General features: G+C 40.6%; 5 protein-coding genes across 6 annotated transcripts; 2 read left to right on the plus strand and 3 right to left on the minus strand.

The window, feature by feature from the left end:
• Positions 1 to 570, plus strand: RB195_003451 (uncharacterized protein; the record flags this gene model as incomplete). The annotated part of the gene is made up of 1 exon (XM_064201104.1): positions 1 to 570. The coding sequence occupies one exon, from the start codon at positions 1 to 3 to the stop codon at positions 568 to 570; it is 570 nt and encodes a 189-aa protein (XP_064056985.1).
• Positions 571 to 679: 109 nt separating this feature from the next.
• Positions 680 to 1,288, plus strand: RB195_003452 (uncharacterized protein; the record flags this gene model as incomplete). Its single annotated transcript, XM_064201105.1, has 1 exon — positions 680 to 1,288. One exon carries the CDS (start codon positions 680 to 682, stop codon positions 1,286 to 1,288), a length of 609 nt encoding a protein of 202 aa, XP_064056986.1.
• A 294-nt stretch (positions 1,289 to 1,582) lies between these two features.
• RB195_003453 (uncharacterized protein) lies at positions 1,583 to 3,808 on the minus strand (the record flags this gene model as incomplete). 2 transcript variants are annotated; one of them, XM_064201106.1, is made up of 7 exons in its annotated part: positions 1,583 to 1,675; positions 1,878 to 1,994; positions 2,586 to 2,665; positions 2,733 to 2,847; positions 2,950 to 3,073; positions 3,256 to 3,323; positions 3,662 to 3,808. In XM_064201106.1, 7 exons carry the CDS (start codon positions 3,806 to 3,808, stop codon positions 1,583 to 1,585), a joined length of 744 nt encoding a protein of 247 aa, XP_064056987.1. The 2 variants fall into 2 exon arrangements, with proteins under 2 accessions (XP_064056987.1, XP_064056988.1); XM_064201107.1 differs by lacking the exon at positions 1,583 to 1,675 and having other exon boundaries at positions 1,854 to 1,994.
• Positions 3,809 to 13,320: 9,512 nt separating this feature from the next.
• RB195_003454 (uncharacterized protein) lies at positions 13,321 to 15,571 on the minus strand (the record flags this gene model as incomplete). The annotated part of the gene is made up of 6 exons (XM_013447802.2): positions 13,321 to 13,515; positions 14,138 to 14,257; positions 14,407 to 14,496; positions 14,725 to 14,830; positions 15,214 to 15,327; positions 15,435 to 15,571. The coding sequence occupies 6 exons, from the start codon at positions 15,569 to 15,571 to the stop codon at positions 13,321 to 13,323; spliced, it is 762 nt and encodes a 253-aa protein (XP_013303256.2).
• Positions 15,572 to 18,328: 2,757 nt separating this feature from the next.
• On the minus strand, positions 18,329 to 23,390 carry RB195_003455 (uncharacterized protein; the record flags this gene model as incomplete). Its single annotated transcript, XM_064201108.1, has 11 exons — positions 18,329 to 18,452; positions 18,893 to 18,984; positions 19,130 to 19,193; positions 19,251 to 19,304; positions 19,367 to 19,430; positions 22,204 to 22,295; positions 22,478 to 22,544; positions 22,665 to 22,755; positions 22,838 to 22,984; positions 23,062 to 23,199; positions 23,262 to 23,390. The coding sequence occupies 11 exons, from the start codon at positions 23,388 to 23,390 to the stop codon at positions 18,329 to 18,331; spliced, it is 1,062 nt and encodes a 353-aa protein (XP_064056989.1).
• Positions 23,391 to 23,429: the final 39 nt, after the last annotated feature.

The raw sequence follows: 23,429 nt of genomic DNA on the forward strand, positions 1-23,429 counted from the left end.
ATGACATCCTACATTCAGAAAGAAAGGATCCCAGACCAGTGGAAGACCTCGCGAACCGTTCTTATCCATAAGAAAGGTGACCGAGAGAACCTTCGGAACTACCGTCCGATATGCTTGCTGGGCGTGTTATACAAAGTATTCACCAAGATCATCCTCACGCGCATATCTAGGACGCTGGATGAAGCCCAGCCTCAAGAACAAGCTGGATTCCGCCAGCGGTTCAGCTGCTTGGACCACATCCAGACCGTATCGAGGGTCATAGAGGTTTGCCGGGAATACCGCCTGCCCCTTGTTCTAACCTTCGTCGACTATGAGAAAGCCTTTGACAGCGTAGAAACGAATGCAATACTGTCAGCGCTGGTCGATCAAGGTGTGGACGCCTCGTATGTGAGGACATTAGCCAATTGCTACGATCGATGCACGACTAGGATACAGCTTTTCCATCGCTCTCTCACCATACCCATTGGAAAGGGGGTACGACAAGGCGATACTATATCGCCGAAGCTGCCCACGGCTGAATTGCAATGGATAATGAGATCTTTCCTGGGAAGAAAGGGGCATACGTGTTGATGGAAGATTTCTCTCGAACCTTCGTTTCGCGGACGACATCGTTCTCTTTTCGAGCAGTACCAATGAAGCAGAAGCGCTTCTCAACGAATTGAACGAAGCAGGGAAGAAAATGGGATTGCGAGTAAACAGAAAGAAGAGACAGTTCATGAAGAACGCCTACTGCGAGGACGGAGGAGTACAACTTGAAGGCTCTCTAATCGTGGAAACTTCGTCATACGTATACCTCGGACGTTCTATAAACATGGAAAACGACTTGAAGGAAGAACTGAATAGAAGAATGAGAGCAGCATGGGCAGCATTCGCAGCCGTTAGGGAAGCTACGGACCAATTGACGGACCTAGATCTTCGTGCCCATCTGTTCGACTCTACAGTCCTTCCAGCGCTCTGTTACGCAGCGGAGACGTGGGCAGACACCGCTGCCACGTCTATAAAGCTACTTGCTACCCATAGAGCCTTTGACAGATGCCTTCTGAAGTTTAACCGGCGCACACAACACCTAGCCGGTCTTCGTAGCCCCGACTTAAGAGGAGTGTCTCGTCTTCGCGACCCAGCGGAATATGTATCGAAAGCAAAACATAGATGGGCCGGTCACATCATGAGAAGAATCGACGATAGATGGACTAAAAGAACGCTAGAGTGGATCCCAAGGGACGCTAAACACCCCCGAGGGAGACCGCCAACGAGATGGGGTGACGTGTTCGCTACACGGATGGATTAGCTGAGAGCTCAGTTGGATACGGCTCAGGGACCTCGTCAACGTCACTCACAAAGCTTGAAAACATCTTGGATGACAATGGCGAGGGAACGAAACGAGTGGAAGAGATGCTGGGGCCCGTACGTCCAGTGAAGAGGGGCCATCTAAGTAAGTAATTATCACCCGCCTACAACAAAGCAAGAGAGGGAAAATGTTTGCCGTTTACATTTGTATAGTAAATGCATGCATTTAAATTCATGATTTATTTTTTAGGTGCATAGTGTGTTCGTGCGCTTCATATGAGAAATAGAACATTGTTCATGCGTGAATTCTTTTGTCTGAAGTTTTATCCAGGGATCGTCCGGAATTGTTGCTCCAAGAAGCTGTCCTCGCTTCCATCTGCTTCAATACCTACCATGCAAAGCTGCTTAGAACGGTCTCAAAACCTTGTTGTACTCATTGGAGACCATGTTGAAAATTTTCTATGTTGAGTTATCCTTTGGTCATTTAAAACCCATAGATTTCTCATGAATAAATATCCAGGTTAGCGGAATTACTCAGTTAGGAACTTACCGGACCTATAGCACTTTTAGCAATTTTCAATGACACTCACATCGGAACGCAAAATCGGTGCATAGATAGCCGGTACTGGATTGCTGGCCAATTTTTCCCTTTCCTCATCTGTGAGCTGCAAACTTTTTGCTTCATTGTAAGCGAGGGCACGAAGAGCCTGGAAAGGAAACAATGCAATATAACTTATCATGCTAATGTAAAAATCTGTTCAACTTTAGATCAAATCAGATGTGTGGACAATGTTCAACTTTAGATCAAATCAGATTTGTGGACAAAAGTCTGGAATTTGATTTTTTTTTTTGAGTTTTTCTCACACCTTCAGTTATGTCCGGTCAAAACCAGCTGATTTGTGGCGGAATAGCGTAGATTGTTGCGCCTCAAGTGGCGAGAAGGCACAACTCACTTTACTCAGTTTCGCAGCTCAACGGAGCTAGAGAGGGTCCCATTGCAAGTGCCACCGCCTACGAATTTGCAGCACAAGTCACGTGACTTCGACCGGCCGAAATATTTTGTTGAAATATCCTATTGAATTATAAATTCAACGTTCTAAACAAGTATGAAACACATCACGGATTTCCATCTTAGGACTTTTGCGTGCGCTATTACGTCCGATATGCGGAACAGAACATATTTGTGTTTGCAGGAAAAGCTAGAAATCTCTCTAAAAAGACGAAAATTTTTTAGCTAGCAGACGTATACGTCCGAGAATGAGCTAATATCCCTGTGTAAGGTACTCAAATTTACTCACGCCTGACAATTCCTTTGGAGTTACGTTGTGGAAAATATGACGTAGTTCAACATCGTCTACCCATTCCATACCGATAAAGCCTTAAATTTCTCAAAACCTGCATCAATCGACGTCATTGTAAGAGATCAAAGGACTGGACCTCCTTACCTTTCAACGTGTTTTCATCCGTAAAATCCTGAGCAAAATAAACAAGAGGCATTTTTGAGATTGAGTTATCAAACCGCGAGAACACTCGATACACATTCACCTCGCGATTGTGCAGCTGAAAAGTTATAACAACATTAGTAGGGAAATATAAAAAGTAGGTAAACATAGCGCATAAATTAGCATTTTTTTCTCGTATTTTCCCGCCAAAATTACTAACATTCCGAACTTTATCGTCGAATCCATCAAATACTTCCTGGACATCAACGTTATCTCCACGCCGTTCTTTCACGGTTTCCGCTATTTCCATACCGGCAAGCACGCAATTCATCTTCACAACAAATCTGAATCGATTGAATTACTTGTACGATTTGCTACAAATCGTTTGCTGATTTAATTAATTTAACTGGTAATTAATTAGTTACTCCCACCGGCAACGTTTTGCCTGAAGAGGAATAAGAAGGATAAAAATAGGAGAAAAAAACTGAAAAAAAACACGGTAATTTGAAAACGAACGCGTGCATACTTCGACGGTAATCCTTTTACGTCTCCTTGGAAATCGGCATCAACCACACCAATACGAGACATGAATCCCTGAAAATTTACTAGAAGAAAGACATTCAATTTCGCAACTTACTTAAGAGTTCTAGGGGAAATACAGTAAGGATTCAGATGCAATGTGACCAAGTAAGGATATGTCTCCAATTCTACCGATTGCCAAAAAAAAACAGAAATAAAAAACACAGAATACGAAAAAAGCCCAGAACAAGAAAAAAACGAAAAAGAAAACAAATCTAAAGAAAACAGAAAATTACCATCTGATAAAATCAGAAATTTTCTAGGACCTTCTTTCCAGCGATTCTCACACGCAAGTGTTGTTGTCATGTTCACTTTTCTTTTCTCCTGAGAGATACAGTCGTAAATGTACTCACATTTCCATCGCCAATCTGTCGAATACTTTTTTTCGATCCCATCACAACGTCCAAATTTTTTTCTTTACGGATCCGTTGCTCAATATCATCCCAGGTGATATGCGTTTCAAAGAGGCCACTACCGGCAGTGTGCAGATTTAACTCCATTCTACTGAAAAAAAGAATACTAATTATTTGTTCAAATATTTATTTTTGTTTGTTAGACGAGGAGTGAATGAGATCTGAGATACAACGACGATCATGGATTTGTTGAGCAAAAGTTCGCGTATGTCACCATTGAAAGTGTTTGGGCAAATGAAACTTATTCTGTTTTCTCAAAAATACTTATTACATCAGGAATAAGCCATTGGTTTATTACTTCTCTCAGTGGGACGAGTGCGGTCCTTTGGTCCAGCTGCACTGCTTGGATTTCTAGTATGATTGATGGCCTTTTTCAAGGAATATGATTACTTCCTGGCTACCTGCGAATCGAATCGAAAAGCACTTGTCAAAAAATATAAGGCAAAATTTGAAATCCCTGTATTTCTAGACTCTCGTATTTTTAAGAATAGAGTTATTCACTCCTCAGCCACTCACTCTGAATGATGCTCCAGTCAACGTCATAAACCCTTTGTCCCGAGTGCTATTACACTTTCTACAGTTTAACTGCCCAAAAATCCTAGTGGTGCAGTGCCTGTGCACAACTTTAGTCGACACGAGGTCCCTCCACGAACTTGTGGTTACTGTGGTTCGGGCCACTGTGGAAAATGCCATTCACAGCATACTGGTTCGTGCTTTGGCTCGGTTGTCCTCTGCGATTTCATAGTCCTTCGGATGTAATCGATCCGGAGAATCCGCGAACCATATTATAAAGAGGTTTTTATTCGGCAGTATGTCCAACTATGCTGATTTACTAAGTCAAGTGCTCACAAAGGCATCACCCCACGAACCTGACGTGATGTGGATTTCCGATGGTCAAAAATTACAGGGGTCGTAGATTGTAGAAATGGGTGGGGTCTCGCTTTGGTTTCTTGCTAATCGCCGTAAAAAAACGGCCCAGAAGACGCGGCTTCGAGCGTTCCGGGGCGCTATTTTCCACAACGAGTTCTTCTGGAGCGCGTCAATTAGGAAGAAATGGACGGAATCACCCTCCTCCCATAATCTACGACCCCGTATAGGCATTATCCACCTGAAACCCGTACCATCCCAAATTCGTGGGGTGATGCCTTTAATCTATTGCATATAACAATATTTTTTATGTAGCGATACTATCTGTAAGTCTGTGTGCTATCGTCGTTGTTGTGTGTAACCTTTGAACATATGATCGTAGTCAATCAATCAGTCAATCAATATACAGATATACATATATAGATATACATATAGATATACATATATCCATCTAATATTGTAGTGCGGTGAGAGAGATATCAATCTATATTGTGTGTCGCAGAATATGCAAGATCAGCAGAAATCAGCAACGATATCCGGAAGGAAGACGTAGAGTACAGGAACAGCCGTGGGGCTCACTGCGAGAGCTGCGACCCAAAGCGATGCACAAATATGGGCCCGAACGGTCATGTGTGGCTGCCGTTTGGATCTCAAGCAGCTCGGGATCTTGGTGGACGGGCTTCGGGGCCGACAAATAAAGCCGGACTGGGAAATCAAAAAAGAAATCGAGTTAAAGTAGCAACTGTTGCGATAACTCAGAGAACAACGAACGGTCAGCATAACATATGTGCAAGTCTGAAAATTTCCCAAATCTTTTCTGTTTCTCTCAGTAAACGCTTCTCAGTTTTACCAAGAAAAAAGTGTAAGAAGAAACAAAAAAGAGAGAAGAACGCAGAAAACGATGTGCACTCCAGCTGTACTAATCGAAAGGACTTCATATCACATTCGAAGACATTGTGATATAAAATTATGAATTATAAGGAACTTTCTGGAGAAAAACGTTATAGTTGTAGAGGAATTTGTGAATCACATTAGAACGAACAGTCTTCCAGTATTCCACCTGAAACACATTTCAATACCTCTTATTAGTTATTCTAAAGGCTGCCATCTTGAGTAATCACCAGTGCTAAGAATAACGACTGGGTCGAGATAAAGAATTTGAGCATACCCCTTCGAAAAAAACTGGTATTAAATCCATTAAACGATTCCATAAAGTTGAAAAAAAGAAATAAAAGTGCAAGAGGAGACGTAAAATATCCAGAAATGTGCACTGAGAAAAAAAGTTTGTTTGTTGTTCAAAAAAAAGCTTTTCCACACAGTCGACAGGTCCCAAGAAGCAAATCATCAAATGTACAGAAAAAAAGTACAGGACACAAATAAATGCTGGCTCTCCTATCTTTTTTTTTTCTAGGAAAACAAATACTGCAAAGATTTGTCAAAAGTTGCACGGAGAAAGATATGAGCTATATGACCGAGGAAAGTTACAGGGTAAATGTTTCTGTGATTTTGCCTGTACTTTTATTTACATGCGAGAACAGGTCTTTACATTGAAAATCCAGAAGAATTACACGAATTGAGTGGGTTGCATTCAGCAACCATGTGAACTCAATTTGCTCTCCGTTCCCACTCCAATTTCAATCGAATAAAAAACTTCAGGAAGATGGAAATACCGCACAGTTGCAAATGATGTTATTACAGTTAAAGGCATCACCCTACGAATCTGAGATGGTACGGATTTCAGGTGGAGTATTCGTATACGGGATGGTAGATTATGGAGAGGAGGGTGATTCCGTCCATTTCTTCCTAATTGCCGTAAAAAACGGCCCGGAAGATGCGGAGCGTGCACAGCGTTGGCGCGCTCCAGTCGAACTCCTTGTAAAAAATAGTGCTCCAGAACTTCCGAAGCCGTATCTTCCGGGCCGTTTTCTGCGGCAATTAGGAAGAAATGGTCGGAATCATTCCCCTCTCCACACTCTACTATCCCGTATAAGAATACTCCACCTGAAATCCGTACCATCTCAGATTCCTGGAGCAATGCCTTTAAGCTCGTGCAGAATCTACAGTGCTTTTGCATTAAAAAGATGTTTTCTTTTTTGATAAGTTCAATATGCAAGGATTGCAGAGACAGGAGGATTAATTTCCTCTCATCTCTTATTCTCAATCAAAACCAAAATATTGACATAATAGATAACGACAATAGCTTCTACTGCTTTTTATAATCGTGAAAACCTTATCAGAATACCAGTTCGCCATTCCTAGTTACTGATATGTACAGAACAGTCAAAGATTAATCCAAAAAATGCAGGCAAAAAATTCCCGCGAGTAAAATTTAGACTATTTTTTCCGAAAATATTTCCTAACGTATCCTGAATACGTTCAATCAATAGCTCAATCAGTAGATAATTCCCACGAGTGAAAATTACACTTTTTTCCATAAATATTTCCTTACATATCCTGAACATGTCCAATTAATAGCGACAAATAGTTTCGAAGACTTGCGAAAAATTGGAAAAAAATTGCGGTGGACCTACGGACTTGCTCAATTAATCACAACATATTCAGGATGGCACAGGGGAACGGAACGAAAAATTTCAGAAAATACAGTAACAACTGCTTGACATCTAGTTAGACGCACGTTGTGAACCTGAACCAAAGTGGATGCTTTGCAGCGTTCAAAAATTCCCGCTTGTCACCCTGTATAAATAGGAGATTGATAAGGTAAAGTAGCGCCAAAACGACATAAAGCACGGTGCAATTGCGTAAGCGGTTGCGCTCGAAGCGACGCGATGGAACGTAGCGGTTAGGATCGTGGTGGGACCACGATCCTAACCGCTACGTTCCATCGCGTCGCATTAGCCGTCGTATTAGCCCCACTCTTAGCTGCACAATTCCTGATAGTCCCACCACGATTCCAACCGTTTTCTCCGCCGTGCCGCTTCGAACGCAGCCGCTTACGCAACTGTACCGAGCCTCATGTTCTTTTGACCTGACCCGATATATATTATTGGCGATGACATTCTTGCTGTATAATGGAGAGGAACAATTCTCGTATAGAATTCTTGCTGTATAATGGAGAGGAACAATTCTCGTATAGAATTCTTGCTGTATAATGGAGAGGAACAATTCTCGTATAGAATTCTTGCTGTATAATGGAGAGGAACATTTCTCGTATAGAATTCAAGCACAATATTTATTTGACAAAGATCATGTTGAGAATTTTGGAGCGATATTCTAAAAAATAAGAAGCGACTTCTGAAATGCAAAGAGCTACGTAACTCTGAATTCGTAGTATCGTAAAATTTTAGTGTTCTAGGGAGTGGAGTGACATTTATTGTCGTAATAAGGAGCAACACATTCGTTGCCTTATCACTTCCTCCGCGGTTGACCCTTTTAAAGTGTTTGCCTCGTTGAAAAGACTACTGCACGATCGGCGATAAGCCACAAAAATCATCAAGGCATACTTGGAAGACGTCGATGGGTAGTACAGATACAGGGAGAGAGAGGGAAAAAAAGAACTGTTGGAGACAAGACACCTGATCAAGAATGGTACGTCCGAAACCGGATTAAATGTCCATGATTTCTGCCCTTTATGCGAAATCAATGAATAAAAAAAGGAGGACTTGAATAAACCAGTTCAGATTACTTCTAATTCTCTGTTCATAGTACGACCGATGAACATAATCAGATTTATGAACGAGAGAAAAAAAAAACCGTGCGAATATTAAACTGTTGATGTATGAGAAACAACCAGCGATAGACGAAAATGTATTTTTCAAAAGCAACTGCAAATAAGTGAGTTCTTTGCTCTACTTTTTGAATAGAATCTGTTTTACTCAGTAATATTTACTCTGGCATGAATATGTCGAAAAAAAAAACTATCGATCGCTCCAAACGTCATGGTTCCACGCGCACATGAAACTGTCTATACTCGAGCTCGGGAAAAAAATCTAGGAACTTGAGGAAAATTTGATGTGCTCAATGAATGTGAGCAGCTTTTAAGAAATTTTTCAGATTTTCTAGAGGAATTATGTGAAAGAAAACAGCACTGATTCGACAGAGTTGAAATTAGCTGCACGTTCATCGTTCGTCAATTTTTTTTCCCCACTCGCACAACTTTTACAACGAACATACTCCGAAGGATTAGAGTTCAGAGTACACTTAACTTCCCGAACACATGACGTTTGTCAGACTTTCCCGGAATATTTTGCTCCAATGATCCAAGGAAGCAGGGACTTTCCAGAATCTTCTCTTCTCAGAATAAGTTGATCCTTTGGGGCGAAGAGGCGACGATGAACTGATGAGTGAAGGACTACGAGGGCTATTGGAGTGGATGTGGGAAAATGTAGAACCGGATCCTCAACAGAGATTACCTATAAACATAGACAAGTTCACATCATAATATAACCAAAATGAGGTTTAATTGGTTGTGACTCAGAGAACTAGTTCTCCCCCACTTCATTCAGAACACATCAACTTCTTGCATGAAAAATAGACAGAAAAGGGGAAAAAAACAAGCACTAACTCGACTGAAGGATTAGCCGTGTGCACTAGGTAATCTGACTTGTTTTCAGAGATACAGGTATAACGAGAACGAAAAGAAGCGATTCCAGGCCCTACAGGACTGGGAAGACCCGATCTATGTTCTTGCATAAATACTGTATTTGTATATATAATTAGGACTCCAAACCAACCCCATACACTCTTTCAGAAATTTTTCTCTCTTCACAAATGTAATTTCGGTTTTACATCATTCAATGTTGTTGTTTGTTGTTTACGCAAGAGAAATTTCTGGTAGAAGGCTGAGACCTGAGTTCTACGGATTTTATAGCGGATTAACATTTGGAGGATATTTCCCCTAACTCTCTTCTGTTATCAAATTCTAGTTGATGGTGATTTCCCTCCACTCACCTGTCAGGTTTCCGACTGTTCAGGCTTCTATCTCATTGTCCAGGTGAAATTCCATACCTTTCGAATTCCCTCAAACTTCGAAATTCCTCGAGTATGTTTTTCAGAGCTCCTCTGATCTCAGAAGGATTTATTAAAAGGAGTGTATCACGAAATTGACGCAACGAGGAAACGATGATAATGGAAAAGATAGAGTTCAGCGTGTAAATTATGAGTATGAACATGACCTTGCTCAATTTCCCTAATCTTCCGGAAAGAATGCGTCGGAACGGGATTTATTCTTACGAGGTACGTTAGAACATCACACCTAAAACACGCTTCGTTTCCCTCAGCAGACATTATTCATTGGCTTTACTTGAATAGGCTGCTGAAGATACCTGATTGAATTTCGGCCGCTCGCTCGCATGTACAAGGGTTGTGCGTTCTCACATACCTCGTAGGAACAAACGTTGTTTCCCACGCCGTTTTCTTCAGGACTAGGAGAAATTAAGCGGAGCCACGCTCATAGTCGTAATCAACACCTCGAACTTTATGTTCTTCATCAGGTTTCCACACTCGTCAATTTTGCAATACGCTGCTTTTAGGATGTCAAAAACTGTTTCGATGAGATAATTTTCTCACATTTTTTCCTTGGACCTCCCAGTTTCTGCCACGGAAAAAGAGAGAATGTCTTCAAACATTGCAATTGCACCCCAGCAACAAGTTCTTTTTTTTTGTTGCAATTTCTCCTTCATTCAACAATCATTCGTCACAAACCTAAAAACAGTCAAAGTGAACATATAAAGAAAAGAAATGTTAAGAGACTCATGCAAGTGCACATAAATGCCGTTCTTTCTTTTTCAAACCACAACTACGTTTATTTATTCTGAAGTATGTTTCACTTTCGGCTCAAAAACAGGAAGTAGTAGCAGAGTTCTGTTACGAAGCATCTTAGCAATTCCTTACGGTTACATTGCTAATGTACCACATAACCTAGTGAGAATATGCCATAGTCGGGTTTAAAGGCATCACCTCAGGAATTTGGGGTGGTGCGGGTTTCAAGCGGGTTACGCCTATACGGGGTCGTAGATCATGGGGAGGAGAGTGATTCCGTCCATTTCTTCCTAATTGCCGTAAAAAACGGCCTGGAAGATGCGCGCGTGCACAAGGATGCTCCAATCGAACTCCTGGGAAGACTCCTGGAAACTGGAAAATAGTGCGCCGGGACGCTCGAAGCCGTATCTTCCGGGCCGTTTTCTACGGCAATTAGGAAGAAATGGACGGAATCACCCTTCTCAATAATGTACGACGCCGTATAGGAATATTCCACCGGAAATCCGTACAACTCCAGATTTGTGGGGTGATGCCTTTAAACGTCATCAAGCACGTACAGTTGCGCAAGCAGCTGTGCTCGAGGCGGCGCGGTGGAGCGCGTGAGGACCTTCGCTACTGCCACCCATCTCTACAGTTTGCCATACAGTCCCATCTCGATTCGAACTGCTGTCTCCCGCAACGAGCGCAACCGCTTACGCAACTGTCCGTGCCTCATGTCGTTTTTGGCTAGCTATACGGTGGATCACTTGAAAAAAATCAATTTCTGTTTGTTCTTCATAACCGTTACCAGCGGAAACATTCGACAATACGAGTCTTTGGGCTGAAATCATTAGTTTACTTTTTTAAAATCAAATTTGAGCTGAAACATCCTGATTGCTGTTTGCCTTGCATTCTTTCCAATAGTTTCATCTTATGCAGAAGCTGTTTCAAGAAAATCTTCATCAATATTCTGTTTTCGCTCAGGGGCGCGAGTTTATCTTCATAACAAATCTGTTTTTTTTTATTTACTCACAAGGTTTTTATTTACTTTGACTCAAAATCGCTGGAGCTATTACAGCAATTTCCTTCCCATTTCACCTGTCTATAACAGAATTTCTTTTCCATACTGTGGCTGTGTCAGAAACGTCAAGTACTCACCACCTCAAGTTGATAAACATATTGAATGTGAGTATATTGAAAGTAGAGGTCATATGAAATTCAGAAAGTATTAAATAGAGCCCTAAGTTATGGCATCACGATTCAAAAATCACAAATCTTCAATAACATTAAGGAGTCAATCAGGAAAGAGCTATGGAAAAAGGGAAAGGAAGGAAACGCCGAATTCTAATCCAATCGATCCATTCATCACCGCTCCATATCCTCCGAGATCTGGCCCCTTGCTTGAACTGCCTATCGACACCGAGCAACCGCTGTATCTCAGACCGACAATGTCGGGCAGTTTAGCGTAACGAAATGGAGAGATGTTACCAAACATTCCACGCTTCCTCTACGTAATTGACTTATATGGGTTGAACTTTGCCGGTATGCAGGACAACAGCATGATGATCAGACCGTATACTCAAATGCCTGATTGCGTTTAGTAAAACCAGGACCACCGGAAGCAGGTAGCAATCACTCTCGTAGACTCGTATACGCAGAATAATGGGGACTATAAATACTTTACAACTGTTTGCCATCCAGAGCCGTATCTTTGAATAAAAATGAACGTCGATTCAAGATGTATAGTTGCATTTGGCAGAATATTCCCGTCTAGTGATTATTCCGGTAGCGGGGCCTATGTAGTCCAATGGTGAGAGAGAGAGAGGTTTCGTGGATATCTCAAATATCACCACCAAGCCAACCAAGCTTTTCATCCTTTCCAGGAACGAAAACTGATCCCAAACTTGTCGAAGAGGATAGGAACACTTGTCTTGAAACATCCCTGCAAGCCGTAGCTTGCGTACACTTTCATAAACCTCAAAAGAGTCCCAAATGAGCTCGAACACGTTATCATAGCCCAAGGGAAATGATCACTTTCAAGTACTTTATCTTTTCAACAGGTATACATTCGTATTAAGGAGCACGTGAATGGCAGGAATAATTCACGGGAATTGAGATCTTCACGCGTCAATAGAACAGAAAAGCACGACAGAACCAAATATGAAATCAGAAGCTAAGTCATGGCGCACGAATATAAAATTTGGCTCGAAAACCGCTTCGGGCATTTTGAATCCACGCCAAGAATTCTAAGGAGGGACTAGGACGAGAAGTCCTGAAATTCTTGTGGTTCAACATGCTTACGACTCTCGAGCTTAAAGGTATCACCTCACCTGGAGTGGTACGGATTTCCGGTGGAGTATTCATATATGGGATCGTAGATTATAGAGAGGAAGGTGATTCCGTCCATTTCTTCCTAATTACCGTAGAAAACAGCCCGGAAGATACGGCTTCGAGCGTTCCGATGCTTTATTTTCCACAAGGAGTTCGATTGGAGCGCGCCAACCTTGTGCACGCGCCCATCTTCTGCACCGTTTTTTACGGCAATTGGGAAGAAATGGACGGAATCACCCTCCTCTCCATAATCTACTATCCCGTGTACAAATACTACACCTGAAATCCGCACCACCTCAGATTCGTGCCATGCTGCCTTTAACAATAAAATAGAGTGGCTATAAAAGATTCAACTCTCTTTATCAACTTCATTTGTTGCATTTCAAAGAGCTTTATAGAATTATTTATTGTTTGTTACCAAAAACACTTGCTTAGAGCACATAGTCAACTTATTATATTATCAAAACTTTGACAAGTTACATTACAATATGTTTCACAGCTGTTCAGTCGAATAGTAGTGTGTCTGACCTAATATAAAAAAAAAATTAAATGAATGGCACAGATTGGTGAGCACTTAAGAGGAGTGCTTACAAATACAGAATCAAATTGACTTACGCAAACGAAAGGAAAGGACATGCATAAACAGGAGTTAAAATTTGGCGAAAAAAATAACTTATCAAATCACTGATCTCACGATATCAATATTACTCTCTATGCACTCTAAACACTTTACGCCGAGAATCTGACGACATCAGCCCATCCTCCTTAGCAGACTGACGATCCGCAATGCAGTTTTCATTATCCGTGCTCTCAAAAACTGATTCGCGTCGACAAGACTCATCCAAGTAACATGCACGACAAAGAGCACGGTATGTGTCTTGACCTCCTATTACTTCTACCTGTAAAGATAGAAGAGGTAAACACAAAAAAAAATATTTTTGCAGCAAGTTCTCGTAGCAAATTCCCCTTAATCTAAAGCATTCTGAGCCAGGTTAAAGGCATCACTCCACGAATCTGAGGGGGTACGGATTTCACGTGGAGTATTCGTATACGGCATAGTAGGTTATGGAGAGGCGGGTGATTTTCATTTTCTTCTAACTACCGTAAAAAAACGGCACGGAAGATACGGCGCGTGCACAAGGCTGGCGCGCTCCAGTCGAACTCCTTGTAGAAAATAGTGCGCCAGAACGTCCGAAGCCGTACCTTCCGGGCCGTTTTTTACGGCAATTAGGAAGAAATGGACAGTGTTACCTTTTTCTCCATAGTCTGCGATCCAGTATACGAATACCCCACCTGAAATCCGTACCACCTCAGATTCGTGGGGTGATGTCTTTAACGAATTTTTTTTGAGAAATTGTTAGGATGAAACAGTTTTTTTTTTAGTTTTTTAAAGCATATATATATAATTTCACTAAACAAAGATTTGTTCTCTAAAAACCGCTCAGAAATGAGACAGGAAAGAATGGGATAATTTAAATGTTGAGAAAAGAACTAAATGAAGTGATGTTTTCCGGCGACTACCTTTTTATCCAATGTATTGCGAAATGAATAGCTAGCATCTGATCCGCAGCCGACACAAACCGCCACCACTTGCTTGATTTCGTCCGCATAGGGAAGCAACTGTGAAACTTGAGGAAACGGCTGAAATTGTAGAAACTTTGTGGATTGTTTTGTGATTTGTTCCCAATTGAAGAGTTTAGTTTTGCAGAATATGGGAGCGATAAGAGCGAGGGTTTTTATTATTCTGTGCAGATTATGACCAGGAAACACACCGGAAAAAAGGTTGTTACCTTCCTTTCAAAAGTGCCGTTCAGCACCGCTACGTAGACGACTTTACCCATGCACGCCAGCTGATCGCACGTTTCCGCACAATCGCTGAACTATAAAAACACAGAATGTCACAAAATAGCATAAATCATAATAATTATCATGTCAACAATATATGACATATTTTCCAGTAATGTTTAAAGATGAGGACATTTTTGTTTCACATTGTACGTTATAAGTAAATAGGTACATTTTTGAGTTCAAGATCATATAAGGGACAAAAAGAGGGAACTAAGGAATACCGAAATCCACACCGAGTCAAAAAAACATAAAAGACTCACGAACTGGCCTTCATCGATCGAAACCACCTGGACAGTGGGGTCGAAAATTTGTTCTTCAACATCGGCAAGTTTATGAGCTTTAACAGTGATTCCTTGCCCAGTTACCCTACAGAACACTTCAAAGAACGATACGGCTTCAAAGATCATTTGGAAAAGAGTATTTCAATCTACGAAGACTTATGAGGCTAGATAGAGAAGTAAATTTTAAACTAGCATATTTTATATTAATTAAAATTCAAATAACTTTAATCTGAAAAGGTTTATTCCGCAGATGGTGAATGGCAAAACGAGGGAGACGCACCGCTAAAAGGCACTCTACTCTCAACAACAACAACAACAACTATAAGAAATTCGGAGCAAATATGAGTAACGGATAAAGATTTACGAGTCATCTACAGAATAGAGAGTTTAAAACTGCTCTCATAAAATGATAAGTTTTTTTTTCGATAATTGTTTGATTACACCAATTTTAACAATTAAATCACTTACTTCGTATGTGTGGCTATCAACTCTGGATCGTACCTAGTATCTCCCGCGTACTTCACAAGAACGCACTTTTTTCGTGCGATCATTTGACGATCATGCATGCGTAGCAATTCTGTCCTAAACAACGAAAGTGGCAAGATTTTCATACACCTTTATCGACAAAATATATCGAACTTCTTTGAAGCAGACAAAAAATAATCATATATTGCGACAATTTAACTCACGTTTTTCCGCTGAACATCGGCCCAAGGATACATGTGATCTTCCCTCTCATCGGACTTGGGCAAGAAGGCATGCGAGTGGAGGACATGGCTATAATTCGGCAGTTATCTGCAGCAATGCTGTCACGGTGACGACACATATGGAATACCAGATGGGGAAAATGCGCAAATCAACAGCGAACTTAATGTAGTCGGATTGAAACGACACAAAGCTTAGTGCAGTTGCATAAACGGCTGCGCTTCACCCGCTTTGGGCACATCCTTTCACGCAACTGCACCAAGCTTCATGCCGTTTTGACCCAACCGTAAGACAGTCAGTGAAATAAGTCGTTTACCAGTTGCGTAAACAACGATGTCATGATCTACACTACAAAAATATGCAACTGAAACTTTCGCAAATCCCTAACTATAGTCTGGCCAAGATGACCTGAAGCTCTGCGCAATTGCGTTGACGCAGAGGAGCGTAGCGGCTCCACCCGCAACGCACCATCACGGTGCCTACGCAACTGCACTGAGATTCACCATCCTACAATACGATTGCCCTAAATTGAACCTTCATTTAATTCTTCTAGAAAAAATCCCTTGGAAAATAAATCACATGGCTGGTTAGTGGCTTGGAATAAATCCCATGAATTCCACTCTCAGAATTTTCAATTTTAAAACAAAACAAACAACGAAATAAAACAGTAGCTGTCGAGAAAACTATGATTTGAATTATTAGAAAGAAGGTAGAACAAATTATTCAGAGGCGATTTATAACGAAGATAGTAGATTTATAACGAACAATATCTAACATTAATAAATGTCCTACATTTGCACGACGTACGATCATTGTGTGGGTCATTCACATGAACAGCTGTTTTCATGACCCACATAGGATTGCGTAAGCCAAGAGGGCAGAACGTTTTGACAAAGGATTAACATTTTGATTTACAGAGATTTGGTGAAATATCTTATCACAGTCCGTTTTTAACTGCGAAGAACTGAACGAGAACTAAATTCTGCGCCGCTTTTGCTTTCACAAGACGCTTCCGATATTCGAAAACCACTTTCCAATCCGACTAATAAGTCGCCTTTGTTTTACGTTCTTGGAGCACTACTAGATGACTATGCAAATCCACAAAAATTGTTGGTGAGCTTTCAAGGTCTTCACCGTCTCTTTAAAAATGTCATGCATGGTAACTAGTTCCCTTTAGAAATGTCAGCTACGAATAATCCTCCATTTACAGTACTGACAGTCCTACCGCCTCACTGGCATCACTTATCCCTTGACAAATCAAAACAAAATGATTTCTTCAAATGACTGATAATTAATTCAAGAGTTTGATTTCGAACCAACAATAGTAAAAACCAAAATCAATCATTTAGATCAGGAAGAAGAAGAAGTTGTAAAGAGTGTGCGTTCATAAAAATAGAAAATCTTACAGCTTTTTTTCCAAGAAAAAGTAAAAACAAATAAAAAAATTATTCAAATTCTTATAAACGTGAACAGCTGCCGAATAGAACAAAAGCCCAAACGAATATGCAACATCTGATCCGGTGACCAGTTGTCGCTGAGCGGAAGGCGGCTAATAAGACGCTGATTATGCAACAAAACAGATGTGCGCAAAACTGATGAGAGTTTTGAATGAGTAATACAACAATGCATACAATATGATACAGGAAAGATGACAGAGGATGAGATACGCGCCCCAAATCGGCAGTAATAATCGGGCTGAATATCGCACACCAATAAAAGGAGCTACAAATACACATTCTCGTAAACTAACAAGTAACCACATAATGAGTAGAAAGAATTCAAAAATCTCATGAAAGTACCATAAACTAGTACATTAATGTAATGGAAGAAAAACTCTTCACAAACTACCACCAAGGATCGATGCAGATCTCGACAAGCGGGAAATCATGATCTCCCGCAAAACGGGTTGAGCGGCGGCGAGTTTCTACCCAGCACTTCAGCCCGGATCATTGACATCAGCAAATGATTTCCACCGCATTGAAAAGGAAAAATCGAAAAACAGGAGATAGGTGATAATTCGGGAGTATCAGACAAAAGAACTTCTTCTGACGAAAACTTCGATTCAAGTGACTTAGAGCTGACTTCGCGAAAACTTTCAAAATCACGCGGGGAATTATTCTCTACAAAACGGTCCTAGAAAACCTAAAAAATTTACTTGCTTAAGCAGCCTATTTTCTGGGTACCTTCGTCGGGAAGTACAAAAAAGGAACTGTTTCTGGTTACCAATTTCATTCCAAGGAGGATTATGAAGAGCAGTTCAAAACTTACAAGTCAATCATGTATTTTACAAAGTATCATTACAGGATCACTCTTAAAAAAAAAAAAAAAAATAAAAAAAAAAAAAAAAAAAAAAAAAAAAAAAAAATACACAAAATAACCAATTAATCCTTTTTTCCCCCCCCCCCCCCCCCCCCTTTAAAAGAAAAAAAAAAAAAAAAAAAAAAAAAAAAAATAAAAAAAAAAAAAAAAAAAAAAATACAAATCGTTCACAGAATCCAACTCAAAATCACAGCATTAAACTCCAAAAATTCGTCAAAACTAACCATACAATACGATAAGAATGGAATAAAATAACTAGAAGTAGAAGAAAAAGTGAGGGAATCTTCACAGACTATTAGTAACAAGACATTCATACAACTGGAGAAATAACTAAGACATAAGAGGAAAAATGAAGTACTGTGAAGGATGAAGACAACTGTGAACGACAGTATAAATGAAAGATGGCTGACCGGTAATACAGAAGGCAGTCATTTGACAAACGGCTGAGTGGAAGATACAAAAGGATCAACTAATTAGTAAATTAACGACTAAGCAATCTTCATTGGATATAATACCTAACACTTTGGTAAAATTAATTAATCTATACAACTGAATCATACTATTCAGGAGCATCGTCTATTCCACCAGGAGTAATGGCAAACGTTGCTTCTGCTTCCGGTAAGCTTGGACTCTGATGCACTTTACAGATTCTTGTCTCACCTCGGCCTTTGCGTAATCCCAATCTAAAGAAACACAACACGTCGCATTAGTCAACGAAATCACAAGCAACGAATGTAGGAAGAAGGTCTGCTAACGTCATAACATTTGAGAAGCACCTATAAAGGCACCGTGAGACAAAATTGACGACTCTGCCCCCAATCGCTCTGAAAAACGGACAGGGGACCGCATTATTTCCTATGAGGTACACTGGAGAGTTCTCAGTTCCCACGTTTTTCAAGACTATTAACGGTAATTCAGTGAAAACAAACTCAAACTCGTAATCTACACCCCGAACTCTATATTTGAACACAGAGACTTCAACATTGAAAGTTTCGTGATATGCTGTCTTCAATATTGATCACTCTTAATCTTCCAGAATAATTTAACTGGACTACATTAGAAAAACTCAAAGTACTAGAAACAACCAAGATAGAACTTAAACAGTGAAATAAGGTCTACTGACCGTGTAGTGCTCATATGGGCAATAATGTTTCCACCTATTGGTTTCTTAGCGTCCACCTGGAACATCGAACCTCCATCGACTTGAGCAACGACCTGAAAAAAAGTTTTGGCACGAAAATGCAAAGAAGCTGACGTTGTATAGATACAGTATCTATTTCAGAGTCAGACATATCTTTAGAAAGCAGATGAGAAAGAAAGGGTTCATTGCAGTGATCCCAATGAATAATCTAACAATCACCTGATTCGTTATTACGACTGCAACACCGAACTCGTCTGCAAGCTTGATGAGTAATCGCATCATCCTAAAGGTTAAATCGAACTCAAAAAACCCCAAGGGACAAGTAAAAAGTTTCTCTCACTTAGACAAAGCCATTTGTCGCGCGGCCAGCTCACCTCTTCCAGAGTAGTCAGTTCTAAACAACTGTTGCAAATTTTGACACTTACTATTTTTGATAGAGTCTCCGAACAACATTACCTAAACAATCCAGTTGCACTGTCCACAATCAAAAGGGCGTACCGACTTTCCGCCATCATTGCTGCTGCAAATAGAAATTGAAATTAGAACCGGAAATCATCATAGAAAATGTAGCATACAGGAATCATAGTATAGAACTTTTATTATTCGTTTTCTCCATTTCTTTTTCTCAAAGCAAATAGAACAGCTACGACGGTTCTGGAATTGTGCGTTTCTTATCTCTGACGAAGTGATTAAAATGACAAGTGATGGTGCACTTTCATAGAATAGAGTCTGCCAAGAAATTTGGCATATTCTCTCCAACAGTTTCAGACCATTCCCTGCGAGAATCGTCACTGGCCCCAACCCTGAAAAGTATCCTGCAGGACGAAACCTCTTCTGAGATAACTACTCACAAAAGGTTTCGTTTTCTTCTTATTAAAAATACCAGAGCTCCACGGCTTGAGATCTGTTGCTTCTTCAGTCATCGCCCCAAAACATATCCTGTCATGATAACGCAACAAAGCGCAAATCACATATATTCACTAATTCATAAAGGAGGAAGATACCGGTAAATTGAAAACTCAAAATTATAAGTCGGAATGATAGGTATAAACACACACCTTTTTTTGTTACATAAGCTTTGATTTTTGCAATTCGGAGTTTTCATTTCCGCATTCTAGCTTCTATACAGCTAGTATACCATATAATTGGGTCAAAACGACATGAAGCCGCGTACGCAATTGGGTAAGCAGTTTCTCTCGATAAGCTTCGGTGGAACGTAACGGCTAGTAACGTGGTGACACCTGCTGGCACCATACATCATTGCATTTTGCGACGGTCCCACCTCGGTTCCAACTGCTGCCTCCATCGCGCCGTTTCGAGCGCGTACATAATGCACCGCAACTACACTCGTGATTCATGTCGTTTTGACCCGACTATAGTTTGCAAATTTCTCTACATTCTATTATTCTAAATTCATGAACGAGTTCGAAAGAACAACGCTCCGTTTGTTAATAACTACAATTTTATTTCTAGAATTGGGTGGTGTCTCGAATTCCCTAATTGAAATATGAGTTCAGTTAAAGTATCGCTCTACTTCTTCTATGCATTAAAACGCTTTAATAAGCTTTAAAAAAAATGAAATGATCTCCCCGAAATGATTCTTCAGCAATTAAAGTCCAAAGTAAGGCTTGTCATATTATGAAAAAGCGAATCTCCATAGCACTTAAAGTAGCGCCTAAGGTGGTGAAGTGGTAGTGGTAATTGATTCCGCAGCTTTATATCGAAAGAAACTGAGGCCATTCTCCTCACTAAGTACAGCCGCTTGCAGACAGTTTTCAGACAGCTTGACTTCAGTTCTGACACCGTGAAGGATGATCTCAATATTCATTCTTGCAAGATGCAAAAAGTCCACAAAAGAACATTAATTAAAAGTGAATTAAACGCATCACTCCACGAATCTGAGGTGGTACGGATTTCAGGTGGAGTATTCGTATACGGGATAGTAGACTATGCAGAGGGGTGTGATTCCGTCCATTTCTTCCTAATTGCCGTAAAAAAAACCGCTTCGGGCGTTCTGGCCCACTATTTTCTAATTTTTCTCTTTCTCTTTCTTTCCTTTTTCTCGTTCTTTTTTTTCTGAGTTCGGACTGTAGCGCGCCTGCCTTGTGCACGCGCCGCATCTTCAGGGCCGTTTTTTACGGGAATTGGGAAGAAATGGACGGAATCACCCTCTCCCCCTCTCCATAATCTACTATCCCGTATACGAATACTCCCCTGAAATCCGTACCACCTCAGATTCGTGGGGTGATGCCTTTAACTGAAAGAAAAAATCAAGAAGATACACTGTATGGTTCATGGGTGCGATAGGGGGAAGCCCTCAAGTGAAGGGGGTTTAGCCCATGGGGTGCAGCCCAAGTGAAGGGGGTCCTTTCGCCAACCGTTCAAAAGTGAAGGGGGTCAGAGCACCGGCTCCGACTATCGCATCATGAACTATCTATGGCCTGGTTGCCATTGATTGTCAAATTCTCTTAAGGGATGACGAAGCTTTAACGGTTAAGTGATCCATCAATTAAAGCAGCGGCTGCACTTTTCTTAAGATACGCTATTGAAATCTCCGGACGTTTCATAGCTGAGCATCGTCTCTTTTCCGCTGTTGTGAAAATCCAAGTAAGAAATTTCTGCCACCTTCAAGACATCGGTGGTTTTCGAGTAAGAAAGAGCAAAATTAGCACTAGATTCCACATAACCGAAATTCGTAAGAAAGTTAACACGATCCGCAGTATCAAAATCACTTCGGCTCCATTAAGAAAGCACTTACTATGTCCCAAACGAGGTCAGATTTATTCCACAGTAAAAACTTCTCCGGGTGGTCCCTTTTTACCTATCTTTGAACGAGAAATATGGAAAAAATAACTCCAGCGATAATGTCAAAGTGGGTATTTGAAACAAAAAAAGCGGCAAACTTCACCAAAATCGAATATTCTTGTAACAAATCATTGGCAAGTCAAATCAAGGACCTTTCGGCTAACTCAACACCTGCATAAGCGTACGAGATATAAGAATTAGTAGTTTTAAATTTCTTCTGGTCTATTTCATTGAACTCATGCACAGTTCTGCGGAGAAGATCAAAACTCTGTCAACAAATGTCTATATCCTCTCAGATGCACCGACATTACGATGTTGTAGACATTGTGTTTACATGAAAATACCAAACACTCTCATAAAAAAAAACCCGATGTGACTATTCTCTCTAACGCGCGATCCTTCATCGGTAATTGGTAGTATTTAAAATGTCAAAGCACTGTACAATGGACCTTCATGAAATAAAACAAAATCAAATAGACAGTACAAACCCGCGGTTGTCAACAACGCAATCTGATGATCGGAATTATAGCATCTAGCCACAGCAATATTTTCTAACACGTGTTTACTATCCATATTGAATCTGCAAATAGTTGGCTTGAGACAGCGTCAAATAGTCGACTTAATACTGAACAACTTTTTGCATGATGAAGAGAACAATACAGCACTAAGATAATTTTAAAGAATATTCGCCACAACCATCTGAAAATATCTACACATCCCTTCTAGCCTTGTAAAAAAAGGATTTAGGAAAAATTAGCTCACCGCTCTGCAATTGGAACCAACCGCTCCGGTCGAAAAGTCCCTTCCGTGTCGATCCACATACATTTTCCTGGAAAGGCAAAACGGCTAACACAGCTGAATAAATAAATGAAAGCCTAAAAGTTTTCTGTGAATACCAACTGTTATTGATATACCAGTACTCTAGCAAGTTGAGAAGACAGAAATTCACCTTCTGCTCCTCCCATAGATATGGGCAGCTGACAAATAACTGCCAAACTATGGCAAATTTGGCTTTTTCCAGTGCGATATTCACCAAATATCTGTAAAAAAAAACCAGGAGTGGTAGCATCAGTCAACGTAAAAAAAAAAACTCTTAAAAACTGAAAAGCAGCATCTGCTGACCTCAGTAATATGCCCAGTCTCGACTCCACCACCAATAAGTCTATCCAATGTAGGGGACCCAGTACGGATTTGTATCAGCTCGCTACGTCGTTCGTGGACCTCATAGGCAGTAGTGAAACCCATTGGCACTAATTTCATTGCTTCCTGCTAAAAATAAAAAAAGAACATGAAATCTCCCTAAATCGTGAGCAAAAAATAACCCTAGAGAGAAAAACAAGCATCACCAGCAATTTATCCGCTTTCTGTTCACTAATTCCTTTCACGGAAGCAATTTCGCTTCGCATTGCATGAGCTATTCGCTCAACAGTGTTAAATCCGGCTTCCTTCAGTCGCTTGATATCTCCAGAACTGATTCCAGCTTGCTAAGTGGAAAGATTGCTTTTGCCATTTTAAAATGATTTGAAAACCTCTTTTTTTTGGGTACCTCAAGTTTTTCAATAAGCATAAATGATGACTGTTCATCTTGTTGTTCATTAGTGACCTCCTCAAAAACAGTATCTGCTGCTTCTTGCTCTCGAGTGCTTGCACGCTGCCGTGATAGTTGAGCTGCCATTAAGCACTGAAACAGAAGAGACGAAGTCGACTATAAAAC

Source organism: Necator americanus, chromosome IV (assembly GCF_031761385.1).
Source record: "Necator americanus strain Aroian chromosome IV, whole genome shotgun sequence".
NCBI classification, from domain to species: Eukaryota; Metazoa; Nematoda; class Chromadorea; order Rhabditida; family Ancylostomatidae; genus Necator; species Necator americanus.